General features: G+C 33.8%; 1 protein-coding gene and 1 pseudogene across 4 annotated transcripts; both read right to left on the bottom strand.

Annotated features, from left to right (window-relative positions):
* Nucleotides 1–60: 60 nt before the first annotated feature.
* On the bottom strand, nt 61–7,389 carry LOC142606418 (uncharacterized; annotated as a pseudogene).
* Nucleotides 7,390–10,069: 2,680 nt separating this feature from the next.
* LOC142608312 (cell division protein FtsZ homolog 2-2, chloroplastic-like) lies at nt 10,070–17,570 on the bottom strand. 4 transcript variants are annotated; one of them, XM_075780060.1, is made up of 8 exons: nt 17,435–17,570; nt 16,056–16,752; nt 13,851–14,150; nt 13,310–13,400; nt 12,607–12,731; nt 11,328–11,420; nt 10,456–10,512; nt 10,070–10,367 (listed from the first exon to the last, which is right to left on the bottom strand). In XM_075780060.1, exons 2-8 carry the CDS (start codon nt 16,668–16,670, stop codon nt 10,239–10,241), a joined length of 1,410 nt encoding a protein of 469 aa, XP_075636175.1. In that variant the 5' UTR covers nt 16,671–16,752; nt 17,435–17,570; the 3' UTR covers nt 10,070–10,238. The 4 variants fall into 4 exon arrangements, with proteins under 4 accessions (XP_075636175.1, XP_075636179.1, XP_075636177.1 ...); XM_075780064.1 differs by having other exon boundaries at nt 10,070–10,358; XM_075780062.1 differs by lacking the exon at nt 17,435–17,570 and adding an exon at nt 17,056–17,415.
* Between the last annotated feature and the right edge of the window lie 1,627 nt (nt 17,571–19,197).

The raw sequence follows: 19,197 nt of genomic DNA, 5'->3' as shown, positions 1-19,197 counted from the left end.
GAATAGCAATTCCCCACGTGGTTGCTCGAATTATAATTGCAACTTTGCATGAACAGTCTTTTAAGCAAAGCCTGTTTGCAACTCTCTAAACTCATTTGTCAGTGGTCTGCATTTACATCTGGTGGGTAATTTATTAGGAGTCAGTATGTGATGTTCCCGAGCTCTAAGGAGTAAATAGCGAGCATCCATGGTTAGGGAGCGCAGCTTGTCATTGATTAGCCGAAAATAGCTTGTACAAATACCATAATTGCTGCAAACGGTAGGGTAACCACAGCTGCCAATGAATCCTGTGAGAACATCTTTCACTTCATTCCATTGGCTATTATACAGTCTCACATGTCAGTCAGACTCTTTCATGTACTGAGAAGTAATGGGTATTTCAACCTTTTTTTGGCTCAAGTGATGGATAATCATCAACTTTGAAGAAACTGATGCTTTGATTCTGAAATTGAACATACCCGGTTTTGCAATAACTTTTATTATAAGAAAAATAGCATTGGGGAGCATTATAATTGACATAAGCAGACAACCCTTCATGGGTGAGAGAGAGCAAAAACAATCCTCCTTCACTAGTGAGATTTTGCCCTGCCATCAACTTTTGCACAACAACCAGAGTGTTAGTTGGGCGATCAAAAGACTGCCAACTTGTTGCATTATTTTCATCCAACAACATGAGGTTGCCCATGTTAGTTAAGTTTAGGCTAGGCACAGATTTGCTGCTGATGTTTGTCAACCAGGCTATGGTTCCATCAGTATCTTGTAACACCAAACCTCTTTCTAAAGTGAGCTTCAAGGTGGCATTAACGCCAACTGGATTCTTTGGGTTGGCAGACCATACTAGAATTGGACAGATTTCATACCAGTGCCGTTTGTAGTAATAAAGAGTGAAAATGGCAAAGAGAAAACTGTTGCATGGTTAACCACAGAGGAAGCCACAACCAAAAACAAAAAGCATAACTTAGTTGAGCTGGAGCAGATGTTATTTGTGCACTGACAAGTATGATTCTCGCAATTGATCCATTATCAAATTTCACAGAATTGGGAGCAGAAAGACTGTTGCTCCATGAAGTAAGAGTTTGCATTTAGATGAACTTGGGGCAGGGCTGCTACTATGATGGGAAAAGGTGGTTAAAATTAAAAAAAGAGCGAGGTAAAGAAGAACATTGGCATACCAAGCCCAGCTTGAGTATTAGTATCGGGATTGTAATACTCCAAATATCCTATTTTTATTTTATAGCATCAAATTGTTAGGGATTTCACCAAATCAAACAGTAATAATAAAAGAACAAAATGAACACATCAAGTAAATAAAAATTAGTGATTGATTTAGAGGCACAATTGAATGTTATCTTTAGAAAATCTTTGTCCCCATACGTAAGTTGCTAAAGGGTTTCTACAAACTTGTCCCTAGGATACAACCAAGTTTATTGGGTTTTATAAATAGCAATTTTAGAGAATATCCACAGGATTTCTTGAGTTTCTTAAAACTTACTATTTATACTCATAGGGTTATAACCCTTCAAAAGGTATATTTGGATAGTTAAAATGTTTCATAAAACCATTTACAAGGCTTGAAACATTTTCAACTATTCAAAATAGTTATCAGAAAATTCTGCAAAAATTCAGTTTTCACGAGTCTTGATCAATCGAAAGGAATCGAGTATCGATCGAAATCTCTTTTTGATCGATCGAACAGAAATCGAGTACCAATTGAAATAGGCAGAGACTCCAGGATAATCTTCTTCACCACTTCGATCAATCGAACAAAAGTTTCGACCGATCGAACATACTAAATTTCGAATTTGAATTTTCACTTTATTCAGTTTACAAATGAATACTCTCCAACCTTATATCATCATTATAACCTATCCTTATATATACCTATATATACAACACAAACCACAAAAGAGATGTGTTACCTGGTAACGTCTTATATGTAAGACGTTACTGTAGCAAGTTTCTATTTTTAAAATTATATTTTAATGTGCCTCTCTTTCTTTATTTTATTGTTCACTTATTGATATTTTTATTTAGTTGTTTATATTATTTTAAGGTGTTGTATGTAAAAATAAAATCTGGGATGTTGGGTTTATTGTAAAGTGAGATGGTATAATAAATAAAATAACATTTTAGATGGTGTCAGAAGAAAGAAAGGATAAGTGAGAGTGGAATAAGTAGCTTGTTAGAGCATTCACATTGGTGGAGCCATAAATTTAGCAACATGGCCCCACGAAAAGCTACTTTATCTATTTTACCTTCTCACTTTACAAAACACCCAACATCAGTGATTTTATTCTAACTTTCAACGCAATAAAATAATATAAACAATACAATAAAATAACATATACCACACATTAAAATAACATGAAAAAACCACACCTTCAAATTGTTTTATATCCACTTCCAAAAGCAATTAAAATTTGCCTAATTTTATTTTTTTTAGTTATTTTTAAGCTGTATGTAAAATACTGTGTGCAACAAATTTAACTAATTCTGTATTGTTGCATAAAACATCTTGTCCTCACTATTATGTACTTGTTCTTCTTTTAATGTCCACTTTTTAAATTTTAATTTTGATACATTTTTGTTTCGTAGACACGGTTTATTTTTGGAGAAATGATATGTCTACAACATTTTCACAACATTTTCACAACAAATCCTAAATGGCAGGTTGTTACTGGTTGTTATTGTTGGGGCAAAAAAGTAATTTTCATGTTAGGTTCAAATTTGAACCAATAACAATTAACCACCTGTGATTTGTTGTGAAAATGTTGTAAAAATATTGTGAACATAGCATCTCTCTTATTTTTGGTCCCCTAATTTTATTTTTATAAAAATAAAACTCATCCTTTAGGGAATGAGGTGTCATTTGACTATTTGAGATATAAATGAACCAGTGATGCAGAGTTGGAATCAATAGTAACTAATAGGACTCCACCAACAGTTTGTCTTTGACGTAGGGTACATAATCTACCATTTAATTTTTACAATTTATTAATTATAGTATTATTTTTATTATATATTTTTCATTATTTTAAGTTGAAGTTATTTTATTTCTTAATTTTTTGTGTACTTTTAATGCTTCCTAGATCAAATTAGGTACTTATTAGTATTATAGGTAGGTATTAACTAGGATTTATTTTAGAATATATTTTTTTCTCTATCAAGTTTTACGAAGCCTTTAAATAGGTCTATTAATTTGTAAACATTTTTTTTTTTTTTTACACTTTAGATTCAATTTAATAAAAGTTTAGACTTTTATCTCTCTATTTATTAGTGGATTTCAAATTATCTCTCATTATGGATTTAAGGTCATGGATTTGAGGTTATTTTTTTGAAACAAACGTGTTTTGTTTCTCGTAGGTATTTTCTTATCCTAGTCTGATGGCTACTAAACGTGGCGATAGCCATTCTAGTAACCAAAAGCTTAAAACAAGAGTTCTTAGGAAGGAATTCCTTCTACTTCAGCAAGATGCCCAACAAGTATTACACGAACTACAATAAACAGTAGCTATTGGGAGAGCCCAAGTACTCTCTTTCAGATCCAGGAAAAGGCTCTCAGAGATCTTTTTTCCTTTTGGAAGATACAGGAGCGAAACAATCAACCTATTGATATTGGAAGAGCCAAAAGAGTCTTCCAATGTATCATTTTTGGGTCCAATGAAATTCATAGGTATAGGAAGAAGTCCTGTCAAATAGATATTTTTTCTTTCGACCATCTTTCGATTGTTAATACGATATATAAGGACCACTACTACAAATATTACTACACCCTTGATCGTGAAATATCGATTGCTTGTTGAACCCTGTGAATTGCGTGAAAGTAAGATACTCCAAATTCGGGAGTCCAAGAGTTTTATAAAACGTTCTTGATGGAAAAAAATGTGAATGAAAGATCCCACTGAATTGAATTGGGTCCATGACCTAAGAAATAGTGAGAATTCTTGATCTCTCTCAATATCTCTCTAAATTCAAAAATCCAGGATTTGAATTGATGTCCTTTCATTGAGTTCTCCTAAATTGCATTGATTTATCCTAAGGATTTCATTTCAATTGGAATTTGGTTATTCACCATGTACGAGGATCCCCGCTAAGCATCCATGGCTAAATGGTTAGAGCGCCCAACTCATAATTGGCGAATTCGTAGGTTCAATTCCTACTGGATGCACGCCAATGGGACCCTCCAATAAGTCTATTAGAATTGGCTCTGTATCAATGGAATCTCATCATCCATACATAACAAATTAGCCTCTTCCTAGGAGATACTCCCACGGTAATAACAATCAATTTACTCAAAGACACTCCTAAATACAAGAACATTCCATTTTTTTATGAGATGATGAGTAGGTTGGAATTTGTTGATTGACCTTTTTGATTTGGAAGAGTATTTTAAATTTTGGAAGATTTGTGATGAAAAAAAAGTATGGCTTGCATTTAATAAATTAGATGGTGAAGCAAGAGAATGGTGGGAAGACATTCAAATAGATAGTGAGCATTGAGGTAGGCATCCAATTCTCTCATGGCAAAGAATGAAAAAGTTGTTAGTAGATTTATGGTTTATACATGATTAATATGATATGCTAGATAAAAAAATGTTGATTATAGATCTGTATATCATATGAAGAGGAATATGTCGAAACATGAAAGGTCAACCACAAAACTAAAATGATCATATCCAAGTCCATGTGTCAAGAAACGAAAAGGGTTTGAGGATTGAAAAGATGCAATAAATTTCTAAAGAAGATTTTGAAGTGGTTGAAAAAGATCAAGAGTCAAGACCTACAACAAGTTGTTTAATTGAAACTTGAAGATAACACTTTTCAAAAGTTTGATGAAGAATTCAAATAAAAGCAGATTGAGTTGATTGTGGATACTGGATAATGGAGGTAATCAAGAGATAGTAATTATTGAGAATATTGTGTAAGATCCAATTGAGGTAAACTATTATTTGTTTGAATTTCTTATATATTAATTAAAATTTTAAGCTATTCAATTGATGAAAATAAATAAATTATTTTTGTTTATGTCTTTGAATTGTATAACTTATATATCTATAGTTCTAAGCATAAAATGATTGTACTGAGTCAAATTGTATAATGGACCTAATGGTTTAAGAAACCGATTACACTGAATATACTAATAATTAATTAGAGCCTCAGAGGTAAAGTACTTTTTGTCCCTGAAATTTTGTTTAAATTCAAGTCTTTTGTCATATTTAAAACAATAATATTATCATTAAAAAAATTCAAAAGATATATATATGTATATATATATATATATATATATATATTTTTTTTTTAATTTTCATTCCGTTAATCTACCTCTATTATTTATACTAGACCAGGTTATCCTTTTAAAACACAATATTGATGGCAATGGAGAGGGGAGGCGCAAAGCCAAAGGATAGGATCTTCACTCCCGTCCCGAATGGTTTTATCTTGTCTCATCCCCGCCCTCACTCTGTATGACGAAGAAAACTTACTTGCCCCTTCCTTGCCTCATAAATTTTTACTCCGTGTTAATTTGTCCCACAATTATTATAATTTTTTTTTAATAAAACACGTTTCATTAATATAAATATACTTAAAATTACAACTAAATTTATCCCAACAAATCAAACTAATTTTTATCAAGAACTAAGTAATATCATCCAAGTGTTTAACAAGACAATATCACAATATAAATAAAAAGCATTTATATAAACTAGTATTGATTTATTTGTTTAAATAATAAGGAAAGACAAAGTAAGGCAAGGTGGAGAAAAATTGTCTTTGCTACCATATAAGCATTTAGTTAAGTTATGTAATTTCTTTAATCATAGACGTGGGTGAAAAATGAAAACTGATATATTTTTAAAAAATTTAAAATTGGAAAGGTAAATTTCTAAATTTAAGGGAAGAAAAATCAAATCTGGACTAAATTTCAGAATTTTTTTTTAATGGATAAATTTCAGTAACTAAAAGTATATTTTAGCCATAATTAAATTGAGCTTAATAATTATCTTTCTTTTTTGACTGAAAAAAGTAGAATCGATATATTAAAATAAACAAAAGTGCATGTATAATACTTATCTTTTAATGACATCAAAAAAGATAAATAATTGTAAATATAAATCTTTCAATGATTTGAAAATATGAATAAAAAAAATTCTGAAAGATTGTCAATAAAATAGAGTAGATTGACATTGGGCATCAAAAATAAATTTTAGTTTATAATCATATTATATTTTATATGACCATTAAGGTTTGTTTACATAATTAGTTAAAAATTTTGGAATTAGTTTTTCTTTCACCCTTGTTTTTAATCTTCTCCCTAGACTAGAATCTTCGATCTGCCACATGCTCCTCTTTTAAATGATCAATTTTATTTTTAAATTTTTTATAACTCTCTCTAAATGATACATAAACACAATTAATTTTCCTTTCTGGTTGAATTCAATTGTCTAGTTAATTTACACCTTATTCTCGTGCACAAATCCACTACCTAATATTTAAGTGCTGCTATTATATTTTTAAAAAAATCTCATGTTATGAGTTAAGACTTAAGAGTGGGTGAGCATATATGTGCTCATTCCAATTCCCAGCTAGTTGGTTTGAAGTTTGAACAAATATTTTTACACATAAAATCTTTAATTAAACAAATAACAATTTCTTCCTATAGTTAATAATTAATACTTGCCAAAAGAAGAAAAACTCTATACTCAACAAAAAATATATATAATTACTTCAAACCAAAAAAAAAGGTGCTATATTATAATTACTTGAACAAGACAACTTCACATAGTAGAATTTATTTAATATAATTCATCAAAAAAAGAAAGAAATTAATTTATGTTCACAGTATCACAAATATTTTTATTACAACAACTAGATCCTCTTGGGAGAGTCTCTATTTTCGGGTTCATATTTTATTTCTTAGATCTAACAGTAAATCCGAGCTGAAAGATAGAGTTCAACACCTACCCTCGATCCTCATACGTTGAGAACTTCCTCGACCTCCTTGTGAAATGAGTGATTCACGAGCTGACATGAGTCCTTTGGGGGCTAACAAGTTGTCGAAAGAAGAATAATCGATCCAGTCTTTGAGCAAACCCTCTTGACCCCATGTATCGGGTATCAAAACCCTTCCAGCCACCTCTTCTCGATGCCTCTTCAGTCTCTCTCGTCCTGATTCTCTTTGCAATATTGCCTCAGGCTCAGTAGCAGAATCTAGATTATGTTCCATAGGAGCCAAAGAAGAACCATGCAAAGCAATATAGTGAATAGTCTTGACTGAATTTTCAGGCCCCATAGTAGTGGTCTTGTTTGGTTCAGAGGAAAATGATGGAATCCGGCAACTGGGTTTCCTAGAAAATTGTTGAGCCATGCTCTTGGATTGTTGTTCTTCCATATGAATGAGAGAATATGGATACCAAGGCAGCTTAGCTAGGCTAATAGGAGATATGTTTTGTATATAAGACCAAGCTTGTTTGAGGGAATGAGTGTTGGGTTTATACTACACGTAGCGAATATAGGTTTGTATGGTATGTGAAATCTCTACGTCTCGTGTTAGGTTTTGGTGTCAAATTTGTGTGGTAGTGAGGATGAGTGAGAGTTTTGGAGTATTTATGATCTCTAGGGCTTGTGAGGAGGACATAAATTTGGTGAAAGTTAGTGAAACCTTGACTTGCAGGTCTGGCCAATGAGGTTGTGTATTTCGATCGTGGGGCATTGAGGTGGAAACAATGGGTACCTTGAAATTGATTTATCATAGAAAAGACGTGGACATGCTTTAGGGAAAAAAGAAAAAGGAAAAAAAAGTGAGATACTTTTAAGTTCTGAGGTGATGTAATCTAAGTCAAGAGTACAACTATTCAAAAGAGTACAACCATTCCTTAATAATTTATCAGCCCGCCAAGAGATATATTTTTGTACCAAATTTTACCGCTTGTTCGCTAGTGCGTCTACAAGTGGTTAACGAAATATAGTGGATTTATAGTTCATAATTACACAAATTAACAAGTTATAAAATTGATGTGCAATTGAGTGAATTCATAGAATTTATTTATTATATTCAATTTCATTCATTTATAAACTTTTGACTATGTATAACCCAGTTCTTAAAATTATTATTATTATTATTATTAAATTTTAAGATTTGGATGGAATGTAAAAGATTTCTAACAAATTAATTCAAAATTCTAGTTAAAATTTGTTAACTGTTGCTATTGCACACATTCCATTAAAATCATGTTTTGAAAACATAATTTCAAAAGAACGTGTATGATATATGTGCAATAATAAGTGTGTGATAATCATTACTCCAAAATTTTATACTAATTGACTCATTTATTACAGTTCCATTAATTTTGAATGATGAGTGGTAAGCATGTGCATTATACTTGACCATTTTATTATAAATTTTTTTTTCCCTCCCTCACACACACAAACAAGGAGATGTTCACTGATGTCTATTCAAGTGATGCCACTAGGAATTACCGGTGAATAAAAACGAAGAGTGAAAAACCTCGTTGCCAATCTTTGGACACGGTAACACTGTTTTCTACGGTCTCATTTGTTTTCCAGTACTATTAAACTTGATCACATAAAGAGTATCAACAAAACAATTAAGCAAAATAATTTATACACTAATCATTATCATTTCCCCTTTTTTCTCATAGTTTTTACATGTTTATTTTTCTTCATTAGTCCTACTTTATGAGCTTTTATGTGTTGGATCTTCTTCAATTAAGATACGGTAGCCATCTAGAAGGGTAAGATAAAAGAAGATTTTTTTTTTTTTTTGCAAAAAGAATAGCTGAGATCTCCAGCTTGGGGGGTGGCATTAGGTGTATATGTGGGACAAAGCATCGATATACTTCATAGCCAAAACTCAGTCTCAAAGTGTTAGAAAATATAAGAAATTATAACTTAAAATAATTATATTTTGTTGACGAATGGTTGTAGAGTGGTGGCACTGGTGGGTGACAAAAATTTGAGGCACAAACCAATTTGCTCTCTTGGTAAGATTGATGGTGCTGAGGTTATGGTACGTCATCCCTACGATGTAATAAGCCAAGCTTGTAGGTACCCTCTATATATACCTTATGTAAATTTATAAGGTAGAAACTCCACAAAATATAATACATTTTATACTCGGCTTCAAAAAAAAAAAAACATTTTATACTCCAAAATTAGTATCTATAGAAGGAAGTTTGGGAAAGACATAACACATTTTATACTCCAAAAATAGAACCTATAGAAAAAGTTTGGAAAAGAACTTGCTTTTTAGCTGTAATGGCAAGTTTGGATTGAGGGTAAGAGAAAGGGAATAGAGTAGAGTAGCGTTGGCCGGAAATTGCTCCCCCTCCCTCATGAATTTACTCTACTTCTCTTCTCTCATGAATTTTCAACCAACTCTATTTTACTTTTTTTTCCCACACTTTCAATCCAAACTAGCAATTAAAAAAGCCTAAAAAAGAGTGTATTTATACGCCTAAAAAAGAGCGCCCAAATCACCATACGTCCAATTGAGAATTCATAAATCATGTCCCTTCTTTTCTCAAATATTATCTAACAGTTCATTTACTATTATGAAGTCTACACTAAAGTTCTTCATTATATCTAGAGAGCTACTACATTAATTGGGTTATATTTACTCTCATATTTATATGACTTATTCCTCCCATTTTTACTTTACTAAGATTTTTATTAAAATACCACAACAATTTGTGTTGAGTTGTGACTTGTGAATTACTACATACCTTTTTGATAAATGAGTCTGATAATCATCCATGTGTTTTTCGTACTATGTTTTTACTTCCAAATATAATATATATATATATATATATATATATATGAATTATTTTATAGATTATATGTTCGGCATATATATCTAAGAGTTTTTCAAAATATCCGCAATTAAACATTGACAAAATTTACATTAGATGTAACTTGCAATATACACACATCACAACGACGCAAATATTAGAGCACTACCAATGAAATATGTGATATTAGATGCAAGCTGAATCTTGCAGCTAGCAAGAAAATGTTAGGTTCTTAGACTGAAGTTTTGAAAGAAGAGCAAATACCGCAGCAATCAAAAGGCGCACTTTTTATTGATAAGGTACAAGCTGAATCTTGCAGCTAGCAACAAATTGTTAGGTTCTTAGACTAAATTTTTGAAAGAGGAGGAAAGACAAACCAAGAGAGAAGAATAAGATGAAATGGATATATTTACATTAAAAAATAATAATCTTAGACTTGTGGGTAGCGAGATCGCCCCTTCTTCTTTAAGAACTCAGGGATCTGCACTAAACTGCCTTCTGTGGAAGAGGGTCGTCTATTGATCCCAAAGGAACCATCACGACGTGCAACCTGAGGTTTCTACATTCACCCAGAACAAAGAGAGTGAAATTATGTAAAACCACACGCACGAACACATAATATATAAAGAGAGAGAGAGAGCACCTACCCTCCCTTCACTTTCACCCTGGCGTTTGAATCCAGTGGCAATCAGAGTTAGGCTGACCTATAAGCAAGAAAATATCCAAACCTAACCATTAGTCTCACTGAATGCAATTTTAACCACACTTAACAAACCTTCCATTTACTAGAGCTTATGGTATATAACAAACAACAGAGACTTAAAAAGTAGTCTCTTCCTGTGCCATAAAGTGAAAATACAATTCTTGTCCCAAGTCCTACCTTAAAAAGTACTTTTTCCTTGAGACTTTTTATGATCAATATAGGAATGCTTGTTTCTTGTCATGCACAATGTTTCCAATAGGCACTTTCCATAGTCAAGCGGTGAAAAAGAAGTTAAACTGATAAAGCCACAAAAGCTATAATATGTGGTCAACTCTTGAAATATTATAAGTAAGAAGAAACAGTCAAACAGATGGTCAGGCCAACTGATCATGCTTTCACTAATAATAATGATAAGCAATTAAGCATCATATTATCAAACAATAAAAAGATATGATAATGCCCTAGTATAATAGCAAAATATCCTGTTCTCATCTAACTGATGTTATACGCAATAGCATGACCACAACTATGGATCCTACTAAATTTATCAAGTTCCAGAAGATTCACGAAAATTGGATTTTTTTTATATTAGTCATGTCAGCATAGCTTCATCCAGGGATGTCTAATTTTCCAATGGATCTGCTAGAAGTCCACCAACAAGTACATTCAGATTTCAGAACCAATGGAATGGTGACAATCTATATATTTTTATATATATAGTTGTAAGAAATTTTTGAGTCTGAACTACAAGGATAATTATAAATAAATAAATAAATAAAAATTCACTCCTGATATTTCCAACCCTTCCAAACTTACCTGGCCACTTAGTGATTGATCTATCACTGCTCCAAATATCAAGTTTGCACTGGGATCTACTAGGTCATATATAACCTCTGCTGCAGCATTCACCTGCAATTGACAAGCGACCCAAGGTCAAAGGTTGTGACATAATATAAGTTAAAAAGCCAGTGTGATGCTAGCTAAAGCATATTGTAACCAGTATGTTAAGTATAGTATCCACATCATTATATGCACCCAAAAAATTCAGTAACTGTAAAAATTTATTCTTATTGACCCAGCTCAAGGTAAAAGGCTTATTCTTCTCTCTTGCTAATTATTTACAGAAATAGTTCAAGAAATTCCATTAAAAGACCTTACTCAAAACTCCATAAGAAAGTTAATGATATGAGGGGCCAGATATGGAGAAAGAAGAAGGAAGGGGCGTAACCTCATATTTAAGGTCAGTTATTAGGAAAAGAAAATTCCTAATAGCTTTTTAGGTGACTTCATATTGAAGGGCAGGAGTTACACAACTAGCCTATATGTTACATGGACACTTCAAAGAAAGTGAACTACCCATGTTGGACATGACAGGAGTATGAACATGTCAGTCAGAAATATTATTTTCAACATCTGTGACCATATAACAGAGAAGAATAAAGTCCTTACTACAAGTTACCTCAGATACTCTTAAAATATACTTTTTTCATTGCATTTAACTAGTGAGATCAATTCAAATTGAGCATACAAAATCAAGGTACAAAATTTTTTCACACAACTACATAAATGCATCATCTGGCCGAAGATATGGAAAGAGAAGGATGAAGGACAAAAAATTATTTTGCTATACCCCGTGTTCCAAGGTACGGTATCAAACAAAATATGAACGCTTAGACACACAGCACCAATACTTAAATGTAAGCCCAATTAGATCTGAGCCCTAATTTTTTCTTCCTGATTTGTAATAACCCTAATTAGGGGTGTGTGTGTGCAAGCAATAATTATATCATGCATCCAATATATACAAGATCCCTCTCACAACATGTGGGTCCCACAACCATGTAGGCCTCACATGTAATGAGAAATATGATGCATATGCTAGAAGCACAAGATACCTTCGTGCGTGCATGTTTGTGTGTTTATGTGAGAGAGAGTTCAGCTGCACGGGATAATGCCCAACATAACCAAAAATTCAGACACTCCCCCTCCCCCTGGTTTCCAAAGGAAAATAACACAAGAAATAAAGAACCTCTGCAATAGACAGGTATGCAAAATCTTTACAATTAAGTGACCACAACCCTAAAAGAAGGCCCACCTCAAATAAAGTTAAATCACTTCCACCAGTTATATTCCAAACAATTCCAGTAGCTCTTTCTATTCCGATATCTAACAAAGGTGACTGGATGGCATTCAATGCAGCATCTCTTGCCCTAGTCTTCCCTGCAGTCAACAGAAATTGATAATTTCATAACACCGAGCATGCAGACACTGGGACTAAGGTCAGTTTGTCAGCTACAGGTCAGAATGATATAACAAAAAAAGCCTAGAACATAAGCAAAATGTAAAAGAAGTGGCAGGCATCATGAGAAAAGCTCATGAAACTATAAAAGGAGGAGAAAGAACAAGAACAACCCACAAGCAGTAACTTAGTTCTTTTTTTCCATAATAGGTACAAAAACGTTGTACAATACTTGTCCCTTTTCTTTTGTTACAATTTACCATAACTTGTCACAAGACCAAAATTTTTGTACTTGTAGGTCGATCTTTTCCTTTACTCTTTGTTGATTGCTTTTAGTTTGGTTGTTCCTCCTTTATGATTGTATGGTAACTTAGTTTGTGAGCTTTTCTTCAACATGCCTGCATCCTTCATTATATAATATTATAATGCTTAATGTTCTCATTCTAATAACTTAAACAACTTAAACAGTCTTTTCTTTTCTCTTTCCTTATAAGATATTAACTTCTCTTTTCCTAGTAGTCATGCTAGATCAAGTGAAAATTGAAAATTTTAAACTTACCAGTTGCAGTACCTATACCCATTAAAGAAGAACCGGCATCTTTCATGATAGCCCGCACATCAGCAAAATCAACATTGACCAGACCTGGAACCTGCAATTGAGGTAACCAACCACCATCAAGACAAAAATAAAATAATTCACATATTCAAAATATATATATTTTTTAGAATCACATATTCAAAATATGACCAAAGAAGGAACTGATGTTACAAAACCTCTAAAGCCAAAAGAGCAGTCAATAGAAGGTAATTTGTATTTGAATGATTGAGGCAAACAGAACATTTAATTTTGAACGATTGATCATGGGCCAGGGGTGGCATTGGACCCCCCTAGCTCTGCCATTGCGTGCATCCAATGGATTTTAAACCCACAAACTAATCTCTATCTTGCTTTTTACAACAAGCCATGAATATTGAACAATTTGAAGCCAGTTCAAATTCTACCTCTTTAGAAATCCTAATATAGATCTTTGTAAAAGTTACATGTTACTAAGAAGCCAAAGATAAAAGTTGATGTAACAATTTCATTTTACATTCCATACCGTTATGATATCAGAGATGCCACGAACACCCTGCCGAAGTATGTCATCAGCCAAATTGAATGCCTCTGTTACTGGGGTTGACTGTGAAACTGCAGTCAACAACTTGTCATTAGGAATAACAATCAATGTGTCAACATTGCTTCTTAGAGCTGCAATTCCTTCCTGAGCTTGAACTGCCCGCCTTCGCCCCTCAAAAGAGAATGGAGTCGTGACAATACCAACAGTCAAGATACCCATGGACTTTGCAATGCCTGCAACTACTGGAGCCCCACCAGTTCCAGTTCCTCCTCCCATTCCAGCCTACAGAATTTATTCATAATTAAAAAAAGTGTACCAAAACCAAACAACAGAAGTAACAGGACTAGGCTACCATCAGGGACTGCAAAGCATCAATGTCAAGACTTAAAGAGTATTAGATGAAGAAAGCAGCAGAGTCCTTAATCCTTTTCCTAAATCTACTTTTGCTTCATTATGAAAGGCACAATGTCATTATCTAATGCAAAGGTAAAAGTCTTGGGCTTCCAGGTGCAAGTGTGTAGGTTTGAGTCTTGGGAGCGAGCACTTCATGTAAAAGAAATGCTGAATTTAGGTCCAAACCAAAGCCATCCTTCTCATGACCCCAATAAAGTGAGACCATTACTAGGTAATGACCCTTTTGATTGAAGGCACAATGCTCTCCTTTATTGATTCTCCAAACTGCTGCATTGTTTTAGTTATGGTACAACCAGCCTTTTTTCTTTTTAGTTTTCCACCAAAATTAGCCCACTGACCTTTTCCACCCCAAGCCATCATCCTAACATCCCAAAATCCTTACAATAGCTACTGCCCAGAACTTCCAGCAATGTGTTCTCATATTTTTTTACTCTGTACCCTACAAGGGAAAATCAAGAAGAGTTCAAGCATACAATTAGACGGTAAGAATCCCCTTCTCTTATAATAGTTAAGTGATGCATCCATGGAAGATTAATTTGTTATTACTTTGCAAATTTGTCTATTTAAGACTTATTTTATGGGACCCACCTATAACCCTAAAATTTCCTAGAAAATCATACGTACCTGAATGCTCAAAACACCTGAAACCCTAAAATCTCCTAGAAAATTATAGGTATAACTAAGAACCCCTCAGCACCATTAATTTCTCTCTTATCCTTCTTCCTCAAGCACTTCCTCTTACCTATCAAAACCCTAAAATCTCACGAACTTTCTTTATCAAATAGCCAAAAATATGTCACATTTTCTATGCCCAGAACTTCATTGATTAGCACTCATTTGTAACACTTCTTTATGGTACATCCTCAAGCAAGCATTATCCATTCAATAACTAATGAGTAACCTATTAAACTAATTGAAGTGAAGGCTGCAGCTAGAAAATAGTAGACTCCATAAAAAGATAAGCGGCCATCATGCTCAGGATAGCACATGTCCTGGGGACAGATCCTGCTATTTTCCAAAAAAACGGCCAGAGAGAAAGGCATTGCACAAGATAGGAAAGGCAAATATCCATTCCCAGCATAGCCCTAATGTCCAACCAAGACACCTCAGGAACATCGCCACCTGAATGACAAGGGCAGGTCTGCAGGTGTAATCCAACTGCAAACAGCAAAAAAGTGATGAGCCCTTAAGATGGGTTCCTGGACCATTCTCCTGACTCAGACAGACATCACATGTTCAGGGCACAAACATTAAGCATACACACGCACATTATATACATTTTGGCATTCCTACATCCCACTAGTTCTTATGAAGTAAGATCTTTCCACCTCAAGCAGGTCACAATAAATAGGATATATAATTGGATGTTGCTTAACAGATATCCCACTAAACTTCTACATCTTCAGGCCCCTGATAATTCTCTAATGTTTTATGGAAATTTCTAAAGCAATATCTAGTTTTGAAGTTTTTATTGATGATTTGTGAGAAGTGCTATGTTTCAACTTTCACCACTTGAGGGGCCTAGTCTAAGAAAGGATACAATCATACAACCAGTCTCCTTTTCCCCCAAAATTTCACTCACAACAAAATTATGCAAAATTCTCAAATAACATGGTCACATCCAAACCTCAATTAAAAATCTTTTTTTTCTGCTGAGCAACTATTCTTTTTTCAAACAGAGGAAAGCAAAAAAAAATTAAATCCTCTTCATGGATCTACCTTTATATAGTAAAAATTTCTAACAAAATATTGCGAAATAGAATGTGTACCTACCGTTACAAAGACCATGTCTGCACCGTGAAGTGATTCCTCTATTGCTGCTTTGCTTTCATTGGCAGCACTCATGCCTATATCTGGGTTTCCACCAGCGCCAAGACCCCTAGTAAGTTCCTGACCAATTTGTAAGCGGTTCTCTGGGGAAACCGGGGACATTTTAATCGCTTGAACATCTGTGTTAACAATCCAAAACTCCACACCCTTCATTGAACTCTCTAGCATTCGATTAACAGCATTAGAACCACCACCCCCAACACCAACAACTTTAATATTGGCTTCATTGTAGTTACTTGGAATGAAAGATTCTCTTAAGCCCTCCTTGACATTTCCATCACCTCTGAGCACTGAGACCTCAGTCTGTAGATCCAAAAAAGTGTCTCTCCTGTGGTTTGAACTAATGTTGTGAGAATTAACGGAGCACTTAAACCAAGAGAATTCCACTGCATTCTTTTGGCAAGCTCCCCACAAACTACTCTTCTTGTCAACAATCTTCAGGGTACTAGCGGTACACATTTGAGACTCCTTTAGAATTCCCCCCCTTGGGGAGGCTAGTATTCCAACCGAAACTCGCCTGCTAGATGGCATAGAACAGGGTGATATGCAAGTTGCCATATTAGAGGGGTGCAAAATCTAATTCTTGAAAATTAGAATTCAGGACTGAAGTGCCTTTGCCAATCACTCATCATTCCCAAACCTGGTCATCACAAACCAAACAATCAGAACATACAAAGAACAAGCTCGAAGTTCAGTAGCCTGAAGTTTTCATTCATAACTTGAAAACAACTCTACACAGCTCAAGAAAAGGAGCAGCGCTCTATATATCAATCAAAAAGCACTTCCAGAACTTATCCCAAAAGTCATTCTAAAACTTAGTAAGAGACCTTTCAGAAATTGCTCCATTAAACCAAACTAACAAAAGCTCACCCAAAAAAATGTTCACAACAGCTCATCAAATAAAGAAGGGAACAAGTTAACTAATGCAAAAGCAAAATTATACCCATATGCAACAATCATATGTACAAAAAGGAATTATGGGGTCGGCTAGGGATCCTCAACTGACTAGTCAGGGTTGGCCACACATATTCTTTCCTACCATTTGTCATACTTACTCCTTTAATTGATCAGCAAAAAACAAATACATAAAATGTAATTGAAAAATAAAAACACCAAGGGTTAAACCCAGACTATACCAGAAACCCATAACAATACTGACCCCCTAACCAATGAATAATGTATCAAATTGTAATGCAAAAGAGAAAATGGCAAACCCAATGCTAAACCAGAACCCAGAAACAGAATGACCCTTAAATCACCAGGTGAAGCATCAAAACGGTACAACACAGGGACAACATCAACTGGTTATGAAAGTAGCATACCTTTTGGTCTGATATAATAACTCAAGGAAACAACAGCTCCAGGGATAACTCCAAGAAAATTAGAAGCCACTGAGAGCTTAAAGCTGTACAGAGGAGAGTGTAGTATGTGACAAATTTTAGGTGGGAGAGAAAGACACAGACTTTTGTTGTTGTGGGCTCCAAATTTTTTACTCAAAGGAAGGAGGGGACAGGGTTTTGGCTGCTTATCAGTTATTAGTGAAATGTGATTGGCTAAACTGGGATTAATTGACTTTAAACACATGGGTTTGTTTCTCATTTCACTGTTCACTGATAAACATAGTTGAATTTGGATAATGAATTGAAGATGGAAACAGTGGTTATTGTTGTTGTTGTTGTTAAGGATGGTTGGTCGGTCTCGTATAGAACTTAACAAGTTTCAGATGAAAAAATTTGGCATAATATACTTGAGTAGGTTTTTTGTATAACTAACTGGGCTGAAAATTTTAGGATGCGGTAACTGAACTTGTGTAGGTTTCTATGTTTTGTTTTTGTTTTTGTTTTTGTTTTATCCCCTGTATTTTTCCTGGTGGATTTTTCAAAAAATACAAACACAATTTTATTCTTTTATTTATTTAAATTTAAATTATATATATAATTAAGTAATTGAAAATTTTAATGGTTATGTTGGTAGATTGTCTATTTGAAAATTTAGGTGGAACTTCATTGGGTTGAAATAGAACTTTTAAATTGAATGTTATTAGTACTTTAATTGATATATTATGAAATTGAATATGTGTAGAATGTATTTATTTTATAATTTTTGTTATTTATGTGCTTACAAAATATAAATTATGTTAAAACATTTTGGGTTATATTTCTTAAATAGGTTGAAATGGTTTGTAGCCTCATATAACATTTTTTTTTTTTAGGGGTTAAATAATTTGATAGGTACAATTAGGAGAGGTGAGATTTGAATCTTGTACGTCTCTATTGGGAATACAGAGAAATGTCAATTGAGGTACAAATCTTTCGACTAATACAACATGCTTATTAAGCGAGTTGAAATTGGTCGTGTGTGTGTCGACCTAATATGAAATATTTATTAAGCGTCATAGGTAAGTAGTGACATCCAACCCACTTATTAAACGAGTTGTTTCAAGGTTGAGGGGTTTGACACAATTATTAAATGAGTTGAGGTAGGCTTAATCCAAGCAATAGAACCCCTACTTTGACACAACTCGTCAACATGGATAGCCGTTCAAGTCTTTAAAAATTGTTTATGCATATTGTAAGGACACAATTTGTACCTAAGCCCAAAAGAGGAAAGAGAATAGGCCCAACAAGCCAAAGACAATGAATTTGTAGAGAGTGAGCTTGAAATCTAGGTTATAATGAGTTTGTATATCAATTGTAATGGGCCAAGATGACCATAGAATAAAGATGAAGCAGATTTATATAATGAAAATCGTCTTCGGACTCAATCCGAGGAGACTGGTTCTTCTATATATCTCACTTAATGACAGCTTACAAATATTATTCTTCAATTTACAATATTTTTCTCTACTGCTTCTCTGATCCCTCTATCCTGAGTGTCTCCTCCCCTTTTTATACTATCTTTTCTCCTCTCTTTAGCCTTCACGTATGGATTATATTATTGGTTTGGATACTTGTCCCATCAGCACCTTCTTGAAACCTTTGGAAGTAGCTATAAGGCTAAATATTGTTGCTCAAACATCACTTCCTCATAAACGAGGTCAGAGAGTTAGCTGCAGAGCATTTAATGCGATAGTAGCAGCTTTCTC

The sequence above is a fragment of the Castanea sativa genome, chromosome 8 (genome assembly GCF_040712315.1).
Source record: "Castanea sativa cultivar Marrone di Chiusa Pesio chromosome 8, ASM4071231v1".
Taxonomy (NCBI): Eukaryota; Viridiplantae; Streptophyta; class Magnoliopsida; order Fagales; family Fagaceae; genus Castanea; species Castanea sativa.
This window is presented reverse-complemented; position numbering and strand designations above follow the sequence as displayed.